At 41.5% G+C, this 20,609-nt stretch overlaps 1 protein-coding gene across 2 annotated transcripts; it reads right to left on the bottom strand.

Moving 5' to 3' along the window:
• Window positions 1-495: 495 nt before the first annotated feature.
• Window positions 496-19,339, bottom strand: pcif1 (phosphorylated CTD interacting factor 1). Of its 2 annotated transcripts, none has more exons than XM_063215401.1 (16): window positions 18,994-19,339; window positions 17,639-17,785; window positions 16,989-17,113; window positions 16,555-16,743; window positions 12,935-13,104; window positions 11,430-11,584; window positions 10,881-11,028; window positions 10,504-10,587; window positions 10,089-10,188; window positions 9,319-9,481; window positions 8,267-8,442; window positions 8,003-8,089; window positions 7,661-7,845; window positions 5,384-5,477; window positions 4,901-5,076; window positions 496-4,352 (listed from the first exon to the last, which is right to left on the bottom strand). In XM_063215401.1, the coding sequence occupies exons 2-16, from the start codon at window positions 17,763-17,765 to the stop codon at window positions 3,983-3,985; spliced, it is 2,349 nt and encodes a 782-aa protein (XP_063071471.1). In that variant the 5' UTR covers window positions 17,766-17,785; window positions 18,994-19,339; the 3' UTR covers window positions 496-3,982. The 2 variants fall into 2 exon arrangements, with proteins under 2 accessions (XP_063071471.1, XP_063071472.1); XM_063215402.1 differs by lacking the exon at window positions 18,994-19,339 and adding an exon at window positions 18,356-18,435.
• Between the last annotated feature and the right edge of the window lie 1,270 nt (window positions 19,340-20,609).

The raw sequence follows: 20,609 nt of genomic DNA on the forward strand, positions 1-20,609 counted from the left end.
TAACGTGAGTATGATGCATTGCTACACCATTAGTCGTTTAAAACAGTGCCACCTTGTGTAATGGAGGTCGGAAAAATGCACCAACGACAGCATGGGCGTGCCTACATGACGTAGTACAATAGACCGGTCAGGCGGCCATCTTTGTGGTGTCAATTGAGAGAAAATGTGAGGCAATGCAGTTTCAGGGATAGCCTATGATGGTTTTATATACAGTACTACCTTTGCCATAAATACAACCATTTTATACCATATGAAGCCTATTTAGTTTGCTCTTCTACCATCGATACCACAATTTTATACAAAGCGGTCAAGCTTGGCAATGCAATTGCATGCATGTGACCCTACTATCAAGGATGAGGGGGGCATCGTACATGGACATCAGGAGTGGGTATGTTGCTTTCAGCTCAACATTATTAGATTCAACACTATTGTTTATCTATTTGAACGCATGAGCTAAGCAAATATCATCTTAAAAACAAACACCAGTACACAGTATCTACATTCACCTTATATTTGCCCATATGAAGTACATTAATAAAAACATTCTTGGTATACAGATCTACACACTGTGTGAACTTAAAAGTAAACAAATCTGGTCAATTTGAAGACATCTGAAAAATGTATGAAAATAAGATTCTTAAGAAAAATGATTAAGTAGAGCAAAGTCAATGAGCTACTTTAATACATACATTTAATAATTTTAGATTGTGAAAATATCAGTTCATGCACAATAAATTCCAAACATAAATTTTGATAGAACACAAAAAAGTAAATTACAAAAATAAACTCAAGGGGTAATTTCGCTGGTTACACCTTGTGCATTACTGACACAAATCATACATAATTCTACGAGTACTTACAAGATAAAATCTTCTTTTAATAACACTTTGGTTTAGATTAAAATGTCTTCTGTTTCATAAACTGTATAATTAAACAGATTGCTTGGAAAAAAATAATGAAAAAAAAATCCAACAAATAAAAAAGCATGGAGACAAGACAAATATACATTTAGATTTTCAAAAGAGCTCAATACAACTGTGTGGCATAGAGAAATATAACACATACTTCATACCCATTTCCTGTACAATATCTACAGTCTCTTTTTATATTTTTTACTTTTTTTTTTTTTTGCTGGTGACAGACGCACTCAGGGACCTTTATCCAACAGGTGCTCAACGCTCAAAGAATCCTGACTGAGGAGGACCGAGGAGAAGGTTTTTTCCCCGGCCTCTCAAGTCTGAGGTTATGATTACAACTTCTGTTCAAGAATCAGACAAGAAAAAGCATGATGTCGACAGCATGGACAAAATGTTGGCTTTTAATGCCAGGAGCTAAGTCTTTTATGGAGAGAGCATGGTGCTTACACCAGAGTGTTGAGGAAAAAGAGCCTAGGAACGGTGGCAGGAAAGGTTGAGTAGGTACCCCTCACTCGTTATTATGTACAAACGGGTTTAAAAGGGAAGTTACGTGAGACTACAGGTCTAAGATCAGTTTCAGGGGTGTATCAGCTACCATGGGATGCAGTGATTGTAGTGTCACTAATTACAATAAAGCTGAACTGAACATCAAGAAGAAAGTCTACAAGAACACTTCATATCGCACCTAACAGAATATGTGTCTGTATATATTTATTATATATACTGTATATATTTTCAAATCCCTTAGTCTGACCTCTTTATTTTTTTTTATTATTAATTTTACATTCATTATGCTGCCTAGTGATGCACACTAATCTCTAACAGGTGTAAACATCTCAAATCAAAATGAAAAAAAAAAACAGTCAAAATTAGATTATCATAAATTATGTTAGTGACTTGCTTCGTTATTTAAAAAAGAAGACACTTTCAAAAAAGGGCAGAACTATACTTAGGCCTTATTACCATCGATGGGAAACTCCAATATGTCTTAAAATGTAATGTCTAGCAGGCTAGCTATCACATCCCATTTTAGGCATGACTGGTCCCAGTTAATTAGGACAACCAATGTTCACTGAGTTAGGCTCAATGCATGAAAAAGACATGTTTAGTTTGTAAGCTACAACCTAATTTTAGGGTCCGCAAATGTTATACAAAAATGACTTTGTATGCAACAGCAGGCAAGGAATACAAGGTCACTGAGCATATGGGTGGTATAACATTGGCAAAAATAAAATTTGTGTTTTAAATATATAGGGTGTTTAGGCATGCCATCCATTAAAAGTTTGAAACAACACAAAAAGTACTAACTTCTCTAAGGGTCTCTGTGTGCGTTCATCTATAATTAATATTATTGATTACAAATTAATATAAAAACACAGAGAAATGTATTATATATTATATTGTGATTTTACATACAAGAGGGTTTCGGTCAAATTAATAATAATAAAAAAAACCTGAATAAAACAGAAAAGGTGACAAATAACCTCCTGGCCATTAGATGGCGACCTTTCTCTCTCAAACATGGCTCCTATTACTGTGTGTGATGAAAAATGATCACATTTACCTTTATTGATACACCTGTACTATTGAACTGCCCTGCATGATGAGGTTGTGGGCTTGACTCATCATGTTCAAGATAAGGCAGCTCCTTATCAGTGAATTTCTGGGGGTGTTGAATAAAAAAATAAGGCCTTATGAGGGACAAGTCAAAGTGGCACTCTCTAATATGCAATAAGTCACATACACACATACAGCAGCTTTCCTTGCTGTGGCGGTGACTTAGACAATAACTGATCAATTCGCAGACACAATAAAGACGGAATATGGAGGATGAAATCCTGTCTGTCTCCGCAGACACATTTGATTGTTATTTCACTAGGGTTCAGGCATTTAATATAGTCGATCGTTAGTCTAGTTGACATGTCAAAAGAGGGTGTTATTGGGGAGGGGATGGACGGAGATGGTGGTGGTGGTGGTGGTACAGGTAGTAGTATGGGGGCCGGTGATATCCAGTTATGGTCAACGCAAATGTGAGTCACTAATCTTCTTTAAAAAGTAGCTGTGAGAGACAAAAACAGAAGCATGTATGTGCACGAGCCCTCAAATGAAGGTTCAGAACAGGCCAACAGATTAGAGTGAAAAATCTGTTCCCATTTCCTGTGTCTAAATAAGCAGTCTCCCCTGCAAGCAAGAAACAAAACAGCTGAAGAAAGCAGCCTGGTCTACCTAGCATTTGATAGGGGGTTGGTTGGGCCATGACATAACAATTAGGCTCGTGGATGCCACTCAGAGGCCAACACTCCCAAGAGACAAAACATGGGACTCCTCAAATCAGGTCATGTCCAGCTCAGCTTTTACTAAACACTGGGAACAGACAGCACAGCTTTTGCGTGTAGACGGGGTAGTAGTAATGCGTGTAGTAATGCACTATGTAATATGAATCTGTTTTTACTATGAAAGGGGTGGTTATGTACAAGAATTAACTGACAGAGATGGGTACAGGAAGGGATATGGATGGAAGGTTTTTTTTCTTCTTTACAAAAACATAGCTGCCAAAAATCAAGGGTTTGTACGTCTCCCTTCAGTTGCCCCAACAAGGCAACTAAAAAATAAAAATAAAAAACACGCACAAAAAAAACCATCCTTCTACTGAAGGATTTTTCTCCCGCCTAATTTCAGCCAATGAGACTTGCACCTTTAGCAAGCACAGAAAAGAACAATGACCAGAATGACAGAACGAACTGTAGAACCACCATAATGCCAATCAACGATCTAGACAACTACGCCATTAAAAAAAACAAAACAAAAAGACAACAGTAACAAAACTGCAATAACACAAGTTAACCAAAACTAATATTAAATAGAAGAGGCAGAGAAAAGTAAACATGAATCATAGACCACCCCCATATAGTGCTAATAAACTGAGATTCAATCCCAATAGCAAACTCTATCAGCAGCACTCCAGAGTAGCGCCTCTTACTGACATATACGGTACGTACGTACGTATGTACAGACACACACAAACACACAAGCACGCACACGCACACCCACACACACCCTCCCCATTAGACACTTGCTGCTGCTGCTGCGTCTGGCGTCGCCTTGTCTCCTGGACTACCACAGTCCTGGCTACCTGACGTGTCCAGGCTGGCGGAGCGCTCAGGCGCGGCCTTGCAGTCTTTGTCCCCCGCGCCATCTCCAACTCCTCCTTCTCCACCTCCTCCTGCACTGGTGGGGGTGGAGGAAGAGGTGGTGGAGGTGGGGGTGGGGGTGGAGGAGGAGGTGCCCGGTGAGGGCAGGGCACGGCCGGAAACGCGGTAGGCAGCCAGGAGCTCCTGGATGCGTTCGGCTGTGGGCTCCCACTTGGCAAAGCCAGCTGCGTTTTGGAGGAAGATGACTGCAGTCCCATGGACGGCCTTGTAGTACATTTCCTCTCTGCAAACAGTCACCCAGGCTTTAGTTAAAGTTGCCACATCATTGTGTCACGTCACGCCCACATAATATCCAACATCCAATAGCCAAGGAAACGTGTCCTAACGAACTAAATCCTGCCCTATTCCCGCATCTCAACAATAAGTGATGTTTTGTGTATACAGCACCAATTTCATAGACAGACAAATCTAGACATACACTCTCAAAGATGAGACAATTTATGAAAATCACATTGGAAGGGGGAAACAAGGGGAAACAGATGCACAGATTGAAACATTTCAGCAAAAAAAAGACGGCAGGAAAGGTGCAACTAAAAGTAAAATCATGAGTACAGGCTCTGGCTCCGTTCCAAACAAACTTCACTGTGATATAGAAATCTAAACTGCTGTTTGTGCTGTAATAGTTCACTACCACACAACTCTTAAATACCGTTTCGCAGAGCTGAGTGTGAAAATAATTGACATGTATATTAAAATATCTAATTTAACAAATTAGGGCTCTGCCACTCCATGAAAAGTTCAGAAAATAAAGTATTTAGGCCCGAGGCTTACTTCTTGCAGATGTGTTGTGATCCACTGCGGTACTCGTGCTCGAAGGCCGGCACATTCATCTGGTGTCGTTTGAAGCGGCTGTCCTCCATGCGCGTCAGGGCGGGGGTCGGTGGATCACGCCACTCCGGTACGAAGATGATGAAGGACAAGGGCTCGCTGGAGCGATCTAGTAGATCCTGTGGAGGAGCGGAGGGGACAGAGTCAGAGAGAGGGGATGGGCAGTGTGGTGAAGGGGAGGAGAGTTGCTTTTCCTGGTTTCGAACCCTGACCCCTGAGGAGTCCATGCATTGACATCATTACTTGTAGCCCAGTGAATTTTGTACAGCTCCAAACCAACCCAACGAAATGAGTGTGACTGAGAAATTTGGAAATAGTCAATAGCTTTGCTGCTGTGAGGCTATCCATCATTGCACAAAGTTAAATTCCACATAAGATCTGCTATGGCAGTTTAAACAGCCCAAAATGAAGATTTGATTTACTTACCTCAAAGTGTGTCACCATCGCATCCATGAGTTCCTCACAGAATGGAGGGTTTGCCTCAAACGACCCACTGGCTGGAGAGAAGCTGAGGAAGGGACTGAGGGGGAAAACAAACATGCAATTTTGGTTATACTTGTACATACAAGCTCAACAAAAACACTGCGTAGGATGGTGGCCAGAGTAGGTATTGCAACTATGCTGCTCATTAAAACTGTGCTGCCCATTTCCAAATTTGTTCTTTTCATGAATATTACTAAATATACTAAATAATAAACTAATATTTACTAATATGACTAAACTACAGTAAGTTTTGCAGCTAGAAATTAGTAAAACAAGTCCGACAAGGGGACAACAGATGCGTCCGTCTATGCCAGTGGTTCTCTGCCCCCGGCAGTAATTACGGCAGTAATAAACGCTGATTAGTGTCACTGTATGCACTTATAAAAACAGCGGTAACTTTGTAAACACACTAAAATCATATTTCAGTTGTTTATTATCCTTTCGAAGCGGTTTCCAATGATTGGGAAACGCGTCACGGCTGTATTAGCACAGCCGGTTTACTTTTTCTGCTATTAGTTCTGTGGGACAAAGATGGCTGACAAAATGTATCACGGGCAGACGGGCGGACGGACAAAGCCTCTTAGAGAGATGCGTGGGACCAATGTTCCCTCTAAGCTGCGCGACTGCGCAATTGCGCACTCCTCTCACAGTCTCCGCGCAGAGCAAATCCATGCAGCGCAGGTAAAATAAGGCGGCAAATTTGTGTTGAGACGCAGTTGAATGTTGGCCGAAATTTCCACTCCTTGTAGCTTTAGAACATCCAATCGAAATAAAACATATTCTTTAGATATAAAACATATATCTTATAGCAGTTTAAGCGATCACACTGAACGCGGATTTCTGCTTACAATCAGCGTTGCGCCCCCAAGCTGATCAGACTGAGCGCGGATCTACTGCGCGTCGAATGCTGTCAGTAGAATCTTTGGCAGTGACCAGACAACGTTGCAACAACTGCTGTCACTCGCAGCTTAATCTATGGTGCGAAAAGTAGCGTACACAAAAAGCTGTGTAACCAAGGAATCACACGCCATCACATGGTGAAGCCAGCGCATCCGAGGCAGTCTATCGCATGAGCTTATTCTCGCATGGATACCAATTACAGTTCGTCACTATTTCCACTCTGTCCTTCATACTTTGATGTTCAATGTACAAAGTTATCTAGGCTACTACCTATCTTAGCAAAACGGAGGTAAGCTGTTCTTTCCTTTATTTTAGCTTCACGGGAAAAGTGAAGCCTACCAACAGTCATGCAGAATAGCGTGGTGTTTAGATATCCATTGTTCTGTCATATTTTGACGTCCTTTGATAGGCATCAGAGTGCTAGGAAAGTCGCAAGACAGTTAGCGATTTAAATGGATGCCTGTCAACCTAGCTTTGATCTCGCGCTATTGGCATCATTGGAAGCGTGTGCTGCTTTCTGTCAAAGAGCTGCTCCTTAAATTACTCAAAATTGTGTTGATGTAAGCGTTATACGCGCAATAGGGATGTCTTGAAAACATATGAACTAATTAATATGCCTAAACTAACGACTACTGATAAGAAAGTCCATGAAAACCCAGTCAGCCAGAAGGTCAGTAAGAGATAGTCCGGTAAGGAAAATGTGTGCCTCCCACGCTCTGAAATGAAAGGGTGAGAATTTTCCACAAGCTCTTAAAGTGACAGTGCATAATTTTAGCCTACTCCATGTAGGCCTAATTTAAGCACAATATTTTAGTCTTTTAAATTTGATAGGCCTACATAGGCCTATTATAAAACATTTAAATCCAAATTAAATTATTCATCCTTTTAAACATAAATTCAGCATTCTGGTCTATTTGGGCTGCTGTAAGATACTTTTCCAACATCTTACAATGTACAGTATATTGATGGTGGTGGGTTGATGATGAGTAAGTCAAGTAATAGCCTAACCAAGATGAGAATTAGAAACATTACTTAACTGATTTTGTAATATTTACACGCAATTCAATGACAATATAATCAACATATTATTAAGTGATTAATAGGGGGGGGGGGTGTCGTCAACCCGCTCACTGAGGTCAACGGCTCTGCTCAGTGATATAATGCATTTGCCCAGTCACAGAAAAAATTAGAGGGAACATTGCGTGGGACGCATCTAAAAAGGTAACATTTGTGAATGGGCTGAATTAATTCTGGAAAAATAAATGTCAGCACCGGTCTCAACCTTCAATCGACCAAGTTGACAGAGAAGATGTCACCTACCCTCTGGATCCGAAGAATCCATCGATGTCGGGGAAGGCCGAGCAGAACTGTTTGAAGTAACAGTTAAGAGGCGAGGCGAAACACTCAAACGTGACGCCAAACTGCTTGTGTAGGGCCTCAAACACGGGAACGGGGAGAGCACCTTGAAGACCTGTGCCCTCGTTCACACCAGAGCCGAACATCACCTGAAATCCGGCAATAAAATAGGGAATTTCATGAGAGAACTGTTCAGATGGCTGCTTCAGTTGTGATGAATTACCAGTGTATTAATAACAGACTTCAACAACTTGTCATAATTTTATGTGTCCACATGAGAGAGTCACAATGGTGCAATCACGTTACCTGGTATCTCTTTATAAGGCACCACACACGCGACAAGAACTTCTCAAACCTCGGGTCGTCGATGCAACTATACCGATAAAGAAGTTCCTGATAGAGAAATAAAAGTTCTTGTTTAAGTATTTGGTCAAGCTCACTGGCAAATATTTTCAAACGTTTGTAGACTGTTTTCAATAACATCTTGACAGTATAATCTGGGCTGGCCAGAGGCATAAGCAAACTAAGCACCACGGCTACATTCTCTGCTGGTATGAAAAACGTCCTCACCAGTTTGGCGAAGTAGCTGCGACTGACTTTCACCATCTCGCCCTTAAAGCGTAGGCAGGCAACGTCATTTTCGAAGTGCAGCTCCACGCGAGGCTGCGTCGGTGAGTTGATGCCAAGCCTGATGGGGTAGCAGTAGACCAGGCGGTCCTGCACATCGGACTCTGCAGGACCATCCACTGGAGGAGAGAAGCAGAGCAGTCGCCCAAGGGGATTAAATAAACGGACAATGAAAGAAGTAAAAGATAATGATGTACAGGGAAACTTTTTGTATGTTGCCATGCTCTCCTCCTAATTTTCTGATAAACGTATCATTTGCCGGTTGCTGATCCTAGTTCTCTTGATGAAAGTGAAAATCAATCTAAACAACAGTTTCATTGCATCGTTGCCCTGACACATTGCTCAAAAAGTTTCCCCATGTACTGTATCTCAGCTTAACCCAATTTAGCCTGATGCTGTGTATACGTTGTTTGACCTTTGGCCACTGAAGCGACATACCTGTATACACTGCATTCAGGCTCTTGAGATTTTAGCTTTTTTATCAACAATATGGGTATGTTAGAGTTGAAATAACAAATTCTAATACAAGATGAGGGTCCTAGCTTTTAAATGCAACTTATTTCATGTTTTTATGTACTTAGGAGGCAGAGATATTTAGGTTTTAATACACAGAGGGCACATTTTCCCAAAAAGGGCTATGGCAGAAGGCGTTTTTTGCAGGTGCCTTAGGCTAAAATGTGTTTAAGGACAAACCGAGTGTTGTCCTTTACTTCTTCAATTTACTACATTTTGTGTGGGATTCAGCACCCAGGAGCCATTTGCTTGATTACTCATTCCCAATGTGAAATAGACATGCGATGACAGACAGACACACAGGCACACACATTTGTGAGGTTACAGATATAGTGGATTCCTATTTGATAGTAATTCAGTAGTACATTAAGCACTGATTGGGGTCAGTCAGACAGTGCCATACAGGTGATATCCATGAGGAGACCAGCAAAGAGTAATGTCCAGATGGGACCAACGACAGCTTCTGCTATTTTGGAACGCACCTGCGATGTTGCAGTCTTTGAGGAGGGTGAGGTGAGTCTGCCGGATGCGCCGCACATACTCAGCTGAAATGTGGAAGATCTTGGTGCAAATGCCCTCCACCGAGTCCTTGGCCACGGCGGTCACGTGGGGACCACACTGTTTACGCAGGTGCTCAAGACGGTCCTGGGAGAGACAGAAATATATATATATTTTCATGTTTTGCATGTCTTGAGTGGAGGAAGTATCACATGTATGTACATCAAATCTACCTCTGCGCACAAAAAAAATGACTAATGACAGGAAAAAACAGCAGAAAAGAACATTGCATTTTATGAGGTGCTTTTCAGAAACCACTCCAAACACTTTATATTTCAGGGGGATCTGATTAACCAAACAAAGAGGGATGTGAGTAGCCATCTGTGGTGTCTATTTAGGTGGTGTACGGCAGGTCACCACAGATCAGCTTGAGGAGGAAAATGGCTAATTGAGTCAAATTACCAAAAAAGAAATCATATTTTGTGTAATTATGGGGGCAGATTGTTAGACCTTGATTAGAAATGTAAATAAAATGGGGGCGCAGTGGCTCAGTGGGCAGGGCACTTTACCATTTACCATTATAGCCCCCCCCCATACACACACACACGCAGACACACACACACACACACACACTCTCTCTCCTGTCATCCATCAGACCGCTCAATCTACAGTAAATAAAGGCACAAATGCCCCCAAAAGCCAAACAAAAACAATACATCTAAGAAAAAGAAATACTATCAATAAATTGAGATACCATGTAGTCTTCTTTGCTTGCAGAGAGGTCTTTCCTCAGCCAGTTCATCGTGTCCTCCACATTCCACTTGACCACTTTTCTACAGTCTGGTGTGGCATTTCTAATGCAACATTGAGAAAGAAGCAATGAAAACCATAGAACGCTGGGGGACAATATGACAGTATGACCAGCGACAATTGACATTGCATTTCTATAAAAGCGGCCTGCAGGACATTCGGGTTACATATAAAAGGCTTTAAATTGTTTTCGTCATTTAATCAAGGTATCTGCTGATGTTGACTTTTGGATCAAATTTTGAAGATTGTAAAAGGACAGCTAAAAGTTCTGCTAACATGCAACGAACCACAAGACATCAACAAGCCACAGTCCTATTTGCATTTTCTTTTTCCGAGGTGTTTGGTCAGTGTAGACTCACCTTGAGTCGATCATTTTCTTTGCAGCTTCAGCATACTTAAACAAGAGCTTCCGGGCTTCTTCTTTGTATTTGATGCGAGACAACCTGTTGACCCCACCACAGGAACACTTAGAAAAAATCATTACACTATGGCCCCTAAGTCACAGGGGCATTGCCTTCAAAGACCTTTTAAAAACATACTAAAATGTATGTGAATTATAACTGCTCCAGAATACATTCCAGTCAATCAAACGTATACTCTTCCGTCTTTTAATGTGCTTGTGAAGGGGAATATTATCTAAAAATAATTTTAAAAATAAGTTTATGGCTCATATCCACCACACAAGTTAATCACAGGCAGATATTAGGGCGGACAGCAAGCTAGAGAGAACTCTTACCTGATGGGGATGTCGTTCATGATTTCGCGGAACATGGACGGTGAGATGATGGGGTCACACTCGCTAGGCAGCAGGGGATCCACCCCTTTGTCCGCCACCTTGCGCTCCAGCAGCCACCGGTTGAACGATTCACGAGGAGGCTCGATGCCTGTGGGAAACATTGCAATCACATTGATTATTGCAATCACGGTACCTATGATGGGAAACCTGGACTCAGAAGCTACAATCCAGTTCCACATACTGTATCCCAAATGACCTGGATTGACCTGCCCAAATACCCTAATTGGACAGGTAGAATATTAGACACATAACTACACATTGAACAGGGCTCTACATTAACACCAGCCAACCGGCCAAATGCTGGTGGAAATTCTGTTTGGCTGGTACACTTTGACCCATTAGTGAGTACATGTTTGGCAAATGAGATTAACATCTACTAGTTAGCCATTTTGGCAGGTGATGAAAACAATTAATTTACAGCCCTACATACAAAAAAATACTTATTCAAGCATTTAGAAAAGAGAGCGGAGTGTTAGTGGTAGTGCTCACCTTCCCGCTGGGAGCAGAGCTCGTGGTAGTGCTGGCGCAGCTTGGTGGTGAGCTGGGCGCGTTGCAACTCGATCTCGGGGTGAGGGGGCAGCAGGTCTGCTGGGGCTCTCTCCCGGATCACCGCGTTCGTCTGGATATCCAGGTCCCAATAGATGCTGCACGCGCGCACACACACACACAAACACACACACACACACACTGATCAAACTGCATGTTTTAATCACTTGGATACAAAGTTCTGCAATTGTGTAGTTGACCAGGAAACCCACTGGCTGCGATCCTGCCTAACCTGTGAAGATTGTTGAAGTTCACCATCTTGGTCTACACTTCTTGCGTGTTCAAAATCCGAGTCAAAAGAATCAAAAACTCCAAAAGTCAAATTAATCCATTTATTTTCAAAAATTATCAAAACAAAATGACCACCACTGGTACTATCCAGAATACCAGCAATGGCCCATAGGCTACACAGTAGACAGTACAGCTTTCCAGAACTGCAGAGTCTACTACAGAAAAATGACAAAGACAACGAAAGCATTACGGAGCGCTCCGGAATTCCTAATTCTTCTCTCGCCCTGACCAATAACAACAATTGAGTTCGGGTGAAATGAAATTAGGAACTCCTGACTAGCCCTTTGTGTTGGTATTTATGGTTTGTGGGTGTATGGGTGTGGTTATGTGTAAGCAATTACGTGATTTGTTAGTTAACCAAGAATGTGCCTATGCTGTGTCGATTGTAATCTGCTGTCATCATTTACAGGTGGTCCTTGGGGGCTGATTTGATCACTGTAGGTCTTCATGACCTCATCTGTGGACTTCCTGAGTTCTGTAACTTTGATTAAGCAATACACATACAACAGCACATTCTTTTGACATATTTGTGGGTCCTTGGTTCTGAAAAGATTGAAATCCAATGTTAGTCTTCTCCCATTGTCACCTACTCCTGGCCTCCTAAAAATGATTAAGTCAAATAGTTTCACTTCTGAGTGACATCACTGTAGGCTATCCTGTGTCCTAGAAAGAATGATACCTCAAGGAGTTAGTATGCTCATTGCTGTTCTTCCTGTATCTCTTTGGACTTCAGATTCCTTCTCTAAGGAAAATAAGCAATCAGTTAATCAAACATCAAATGACTGGCTTTCAGCTTGTCTCACAGCAATGTTTTGATGACATCTGTAGGCTCTCCTAAAAAGAATGGGCAATTACTCAACATCCTCATCTCATGATAGTCACATAGGGCCATTATTCAATGGTGTGAGTGCCCACCAACAGAAAAACAAGACATTTATTTTAATGTTTTAAATCATAACCAAATATTGTAGGTTTTCCTTGCAAACACAAATGAATTCCTGAACTCCTTATTGTAAGCCAATGCATTAAATTTCAGCACCTCAGAATCTAACCAATTTTCCAACAAGATTCAAGCATGCTTACACAGGTTCTAAATGTCTGTAGGTAATAGTGCTAGTGTGAAGGGATAGGACGGCACAAGTGGTAGTGGTGCTTACACAGAAGGACGGTATGGAGCGGGGGCAGGTGCGGGGGCTGTGGTGGTAGGTGTTGCGGGCTGGGGCTGCATGGGCTTGTCTTCTGAGGAAGTGGAGTTCCACGGTTTGGCCCCCGGGGTGCTGGGCGAGATGGGGACTGTGGGTGTTGTGGGGGTTACGGGGATATCCACCTACAAGAAGATGACAGAAGTCAAGTAACAAACCATTGTACTGCATTAGAAATCTCAATCCCAAAATGATCCTTTTGGTTACGCTTCGCTTCAGACTAGAATCAAACTCTGATTCTCTGTAGCTGTATTTCCCCACAATATTACACACTACCAGAGACGTGCGCTCAGGGTAGGCAGGGTAGGCACTGCCTACCCTAGGATAAATTTCTTAAAAATAAAAAATGAACACATGTTTTACAAACTATTCTTGAGAGTTCACATGCATAACAAAAACATTAATTTATAAATTAGCTGTTAAAAGTAGGCTACAGTAACCGGAGACCGATCAAAACCCCAAGTTGTCGCACGAAGCAAAGCGCTCAGGCTTGGACAGGTTGCCATGGGAACGCGTCGCGCAGCCTTGGCTGGTAGGTGAAGGCTCAGCTTTCGAATGCCAGGCAGAGCCAGGGTAGGCACGCTTTGACTCTGCCTATCTTGCCCTCAACGCTGTCAATGTAGAAGTTGGCGCATGCGTATTATCTATCACAGAGACTGTCAATGGAGAGCAAAAGCAGAGCTTTTCGCGATGGCGGGAATACTTAAGCCAATCACAGCTGCCAACATGAAAAATTGTTACAATTCAGGAAGCCTTCGTGCTTAAAGTATGATAGCAACAACAGCTAGCAAGCTACGGCTTGTTCAAACTCTAGCCGTACAGGCGTTTTGCCTTTATTACAAAAAAAAATCAGAGAAGTAGCAAGAAAGATGGTTCAGATGACAGGCAATAGCTGAGCCGTTTGCAATCGCTGCATTGTGGAAATATTCAACATCAGATGGGTAGCAGCTTCAAGTAGTTTGAACACACTGGGACAAAATATCTTCATCATGTCAACCACCCCGGGCTTTTAATGGAACTAACTTGCATGGAAAACATACTCGTGATTCTGCTTTAAGGTAAGATTCATCTAATTATTAAGCTGTGGGTAGCCAAATTTTAACATGAACATGCTCAAGTTTGTCGTGGTGCCTTTTGTTGATGGGTCAGGGAGGTGTTGACATTGAAGATTGGTTGTGCTGTGGACACGAATAGACTATGTGTGTGTTATTATGGACGCGAGATTGTTTTTTGAGCGTACGACATGACTTCATTTTTCCTAATTTATTTATGATGATGACTTAATACACGATGCGTGAGGTGTGTGGAGCCTGTTAGCAAGTTGACGTGCAGCTGTGTTCTTTTGAAGTGCGCTGTGTACGAGATCAACGTTGGGCTCGAGTGACTGGCATGGGTGCTCACCGCACTCAGAAATTGACTTGATTTGAAACACCTTGCACAACCGTTGCTGAAGTGTTTGAGAATACAATCACGCACAAGAATGAGTCTCAGAAGTGTTTTCGTTGGTTTACTCGATGTAGGCCTACCAGTAGCTTACTGTCTGAATGCACCGCCGCTCATGTTTGTTGAGTTCGCAAGCAACCCGCCCCCTTGCCAACTTTCCTTCTTGTCTGCGAGTGTTTGATTAGCAGCACAAAATGCGTCAACGAAGCAGGAGCTGTTACCTAGGTTGGTTTATTGCTAAATGTTCGTTTCCCCTCACATGCTATGGTGTGATTCACAGTTGGTGAACTAGACATTTTATCTTCTAAACAAAGTAGGCTACACTGCCACCCTGCATCCTCCATGTGAAACACCCTGGCATTTGCAACAGAATAAACAGAAGAGGAGCAAAGTCAACTGCTAAAGCCAAAAGTTAAAGCTTTCCCCCCAAAATGCTGTGATGTTGTAGCTTTCTAAATTATTGTAAAATGTAGGCCTACAGGTCCTTAAATGTGTACAGAGTAGGCTATGGGTCCTTGAGCTACCAATTTGGCAATTTAACAAAAAAACAAACAAAAAAGTCTAGCTGGCCTTTTCAACAAATTGAAATTATGCATTTTCACTTATTGTTTCAGATGTAAGGTCTACAGACAATGTCCAAATGTCTAATAGTTTAGCCTATTTACTTATTTAGTTATTAGAGCTGTGGTGGCTAAGCACTGATGGCATTTTATCTTATAGCCTACTTTATATTTACAGTATTTAGAGAAACATAGGCCTACTAATTTGTTGCACATTAAAGACCTTATCAGCATACTAGGTGAATAGGCCTAGTTGCCGATCCAAGCCATACTATTTGTTCAAAGTTTTTAGTCTTTTATAAAGGTTTTTAGCTGATAGTGACTCTCCAGATTTGGTTAAAATGCAGGAAATTGCATCTAAGAAATACATTTTTTTCTGGGGGAGGACCCCCAGACCCCGCGCTAAAAAATACACAAAAAATATTTATTTTCTATATTTACTGCCTACCCTACCATACCCCTCACTGCACGTCACTGCACACTACTGATTATGTCCTCGTTCCCTGATCGTATCCTCCTGTCCCTTTGAATAAAAGCCTCTGCTAAATCTAATTTAACGCAATTTAATGATCATTGTCAATTGTACTTCTATGATTATTAATGTAATCAATCTTGTACGTTTTATCCTGTCTATAATTTTGTGTGAACAAAAAGCTACAACCTCTGCATCTTCCTCTCACAGCATTTGGCTAGTCATGTGTACTAAATGCACCCTCCTAGCATATGCAACCCAGATGAATCCCTGGTCATGGTTCCCACTCCAGGCTACTTAAAATTCTATGACTTTTCCATGACTTTCCCAGACCACAACATTTCCATAAGTTCATGTACAATTAAATGCCCAGAAGGTCAAACTATGATAGACAGTCTGTCAAATGGCCATCTTCAGTCCACTCTCCTGGAACTTGCATTATCAAGGCAGGCTTGCCTGAACTGAGAAGCTTCTTGAAGATTTTGCATTCTAGATTGTTGGACATTTTAGAGCGGCAATTAAACCAAGATATACTGTACATTTTGCCATTACAGTAATGTACATATTTCTGATATTCCCTGAGAGAACATGCAAAACGGACAAATCCCATGACTAGAAAATCCTTAATTGAGATTTCAGTGATATTGCAAGGAATCTAATGACCAGTGGGAACCCTTTCAATGTAACACAATATCCAATCTAGGGCCCGACCGATATGTTTTTTTCAGGGCCGATACCGATATTTATGGAAATATGAGGTCGATAACCGATATATAGAAATATTGTTCATAATAAATTGTAATGAAATATTAATTATTATTAATATCATATAAATATAATATTAATATAAATCATATATACACATATATTTAGTTATAATAATGAACTCTCATGGACTCATAGTGGGGGTGGGGGGGGGGCAGAATAGAAGATGCATTCAGAACGAAACGGCTGCAAAATTGGTTATGAAAGTTATACAAACGTATCTGTGGAAATGTATTGATATTAAGTTTGATCTCCCAAAAATGCAAAATATCGGCCCGATATATCGGTGGGGTCAATATATCGGTCGGGCCTTAGTCCAATCCTCCTTCACTCACCTTGGGCCTCTTGAAGCTGTTTGGCCCCCCTAAGGCGGCCTCCTCTGAGGGCCTTCTCTTGCGCTGTCCGTTGCCCATGCTCGCATCTCCAGCCCCGCCAGGAGCACCAGCAGCAGCTGCAGCAGCACCAGCACTGGCAGCTCCGGCATCCCCAGACACCGGCGCCGCGTTCAGACCCAGAGGGTCAGACTACAAAAGCAGGAATAAACTATTTAGCATGTCTGTTCATGTGTGGCCTGTCTGCACACATCAATATAAATTGTGAAGAATTAGGTCAGGTCAAGAGATTTTCTCAGGACACACTGGTGAAAACAGCAGTCTGGGTGGAAGTTTGTATGTCTGTCGTGTGTGTGTGTGTGTGTGTGTGTGTGTGTGTGTGTGTGTGTGTGTGTGTGTGTGTGTTTTACAGAGAGCATCCTTTTCCTTTCACTCACGATAACATCATGCTGTCCAAGCACAGGCACCTCCCACAGCGACTGGTTGGTGAAGCGATTAAAATAGTATGGCCGATTCTCTCTCTTGCTCCAACATTTTGCCCAGCCAGCCTGAACCAGTTCATCTAAAAGATACACAGATTTGCAGGTTATGTACAATTTCTGAAGTAATATGTCTATTTCTCATACCGATACACCTCCACATTCAAATACACATTAATCAAGAGTGAAAATAGCATCTTAGTTTTTTGTCTCAGTAATTTTGTCTTCAGAAAGAAATGTGGTCTTCTAATAGCACATGTTCTAGTACAAATACAACTGGGAGTATAACAGCATAAGAATACATTCAGTCTGATTCAGATGCCTCCACCATCTAGCTGTTCTTCTCACAGTATTTAAAAGTAATGTCCATTGAGGACTGAGAAGTCTAACTCAAGTTCATCAAAGTCTTCGTCAAAGCGTTTCCCTGTGAGAGACAGGAAAGAGAAGAAATGGAAAGAAACTTATCTTGTTTATTTGTAAAAGACAAAAGAAAGCAGAAGTAATGTTCTCATGTGTGCATTCTGTGAGCAATAATGTTCACAAACTTGCGCTGTGTGAGCAATAATGTTCACAAACTTGCGCTGTGTGTGAAATGTGCTGGTGCCTACCAGGTAGCTCCTGGCTTGCTGCTTTGCTGGTGGAGGGCATGAGAGGTGGCCCTTGGGCCGCGGAGCCAGTGGGAGACATCACCACCGCCGACTCCCCCTTCACTGTGCCATGATTTTCACTTGTCATTTCTCCTCATCTGTCCTGCCCTGAAATGGCACAACACATAGAGAGGACAAGATTTGGGTAATGCAAGTTACTTGTATGTGACCATAATATTTGGGGGGTTAGAATGAAAAAAAAAAGTAAAATAATGTTTCAAATGTTTAAAATGTTGCACGTTAATGAAATGTGCATCATGGAAAGGTCATTTAGTAATTTCATAAACAACAAGTGCGTCCATCGCGCACCCTATGAATTCGCTTCATTCAGAGAATATGTCAGATAAATTCCTTGTGGTTTCTCGGGCATCTACAGGACATTGTACAGAATTTCAAAAAGTACATTAGCCATAAAGTCGGTGTGAATTGAGGGAATTGATGTGTGAAATAACACAAAGATTCCTAAAGTCAATTTCATGAATGATGTAATTGTCCATCAATAGCCTACTGTAAATGCAATACGGCGTTAACGTCAGACGGGGGATTGCATAGCAAGCTTGCCAAACAATTATTTTCGTTCGCAGCTTGCTAGCTAGCTGTGCTAATAAGCAGGCTATCGTATGAATTTGTACGCCCTGATCTGGTCAATTGCAAGGTACCAAATAGTATGAAATATACATAATCTGTATGAGAAGTAGTCGTTGACATGTGTAGACTAATTGTGAATCTTATAGAAGGAAACGACATCTGCCGCGATCGTTTTCTGTCTTTGTCGTCGTTTACAACTCAAATGAGCGCAAAGAGGACACGCATGCGCCTGCTATACCGCCCACCCCAGAACGAGCCGCCCGAAAACAAACACGAAGGAGGAGGGGAAAACGTTAGGTAGCTGCGCTACACAACAAAGCCACCAGCAGCATCGCCGAACCCGGGCAGGGGATACGCAGAATACCAGGTAAAATACGACACATTACTAGTGAGATATTGGATAATTGTTACATAGAAAGGGTCAACAACGAACAGGGAACAAGTGGGTTTGGCCTAATTTCGAATTCATATCTCAGGAAGTGTTATTGAAGCGGTCTCTCCGTGCTAACGCATACATCGTTTTAGGCGCGCTCTTTGGTTTCGGGAAACAGTAGACAAGATGGCGCGCGCTCTCCAGTCAAAGCTCCTGCGCCCCCTGCACAAAATATTGTTTGTTTTTATTGTGCATTGGGCCGGCGTGCACAATTTGACTGGATATTTTGATGCCCCATATATTCCGCCACATGTACATACCCTTATTTTACCATTTATATGGCTAGTTCCCTTACCTTGTTGAGGTTCGTCGGGAATCCTGTATAGGCTTTGCACTATTCAATCCGGACCCGCCTCCGCCTCTCCCTCCCCACCGTCTCCGCCATCTTGTATCGGGGACTCGGGCATAGGTAATGCGCAGGCGCTAATTTTAGCGCTGTTTAGTACTGTATTTGTCAATGACCGGTAGCCATATGTAGAGGGGCATCAGGCAGGGTATTTCACGTTTGTTCTAAGTCTGTGTGTTTTCATCCCCCGTAGATGTGTCACTTTTATCAAACTAATGGGTAATATTTGAACTGAATAGTAACTAAGGCGTCCTTTCATTCCACACAGCAAAATAAAAGCTTATTGATGTATGAAGTTAATTAGTATTGATATTTGATGATATAGTTGATATTTTAAGGCAGACAATATAATGGGCCCTATGATAATCTCATTCAGCCGACACACACACACACACACACACACACACACACACACACACACTTAGCCTTATTAAACAATTTTTTGGAAAGTTGTTTTTTTTACACTAATATAAGTAGGCCTGTTTCTCCACTAGTCTAGCCTTGATAGAAAAAACTACACCATTAATTAACACCATTAACCTTAATAACACCATTTTCAGCGCTATTAAAAATGTAAATGCTGACATTTGTCTTGTCGAGAAGTTAGAATGATGTCTTCTCTACTTTCTAAAGATGCTTGGTGTATGATTAGCTGTGGATGGCAATCAGTGCTCCCAAGATAGGATGGAGGATGAGGTTGATCTTCCTGGAAAAAGATTGAGAAGGCTGCGATCTCCAGTACACTGATGCCCAAAAGAAAAACATTGATGGTAAGTTAGCACTCGTGTTTTTTGTAGCAGTCAGGCAGGGTATGCTGCTGATGGTTTGGTGGTACCATTTAGTACAGATACAACAAAGTATCGAGATTAGCCGTAGAACTTATAACTCAAAGTAAAGTAAGCTTTTTAATACGTCTCTTTGTTGGTTTGGCTTGTTCTGGCCTATATCTGTGAAATGGGGTTAGCTATTAATGAATAAGGATGTAAACTTGATTAAATAATAATATGTCTGTAAACTATATGATCTATACGGGTATTGATGTAGGCTACACATTTGCCAATATATTGTACAATAGAATAGAATTACATTTCATAAGACTGGCATGTAAATTGTAAGGAACACTAATAAAATATATTTATTTTAAATGACAGTTTGTCTCATGTCTTGTGTGCATCTTGTTTATTTTATTGGGTAGCTTGCCAAGATAATCTGAACGCCCATAGTGAACTTGTAGTTAGTCATTTGTAAACAGTGGCTGTCAAAATATCCACTCTGTCCTTTTATTTTATTTTATTTATTTAACCTTCATTTAACCCGGAAAGGTCCCATTGAGTCACAGTGACTCTTCTTCCAATGAGTCCTGGCAAAGAGACAGCAAGTTATAAGTTTCAAAGGAAAACACAAAGACAAAGGGCAAAACTACCAAGACACTAGACATCAGTCAATTACAAGAATATGTCCTGTACCTTCCTCTTTTTGCCCAACTATATTTCCCCCTTTCTTCCCTTTCTTTCAATTTGCATGTCACCCAGCTTGAATAATAATACAGGACAAAATGTTCATTT

Source organism: Engraulis encrasicolus, chromosome 14, assembly GCF_034702125.1.
Source record: "Engraulis encrasicolus isolate BLACKSEA-1 chromosome 14, IST_EnEncr_1.0, whole genome shotgun sequence".
Taxonomy (NCBI): domain Eukaryota; kingdom Metazoa; phylum Chordata; class Actinopteri; order Clupeiformes; family Engraulidae; genus Engraulis; species Engraulis encrasicolus.

What these genes read in the sequence shown, in the direction of transcription:
- pcif1 (XM_063215401.1), bottom strand. Translation starts at nt 17,765, where the DNA reads ATGACAAGTGAAAATCATGGCACAGTGAAGGGGGAGTCGGCGGTGGTG. An exon ending in GCTCTGCTCCCAGCGGGAAG is followed by an intron (nt 11,029 to 11,429) that starts GTGAGCACTACC and finishes TGTTTCCCACAG; the next exon opens with GCATCGAGCCTCCTCGTGAA. An exon ending in GGATTCTTCGGATCCAGAGG is followed by an intron (nt 5,478 to 7,660) that starts GTAGGTGACATC and finishes TTTCCCCCTCAG; the next exon opens with TCCCTTCCTCAGCTTCTCTC.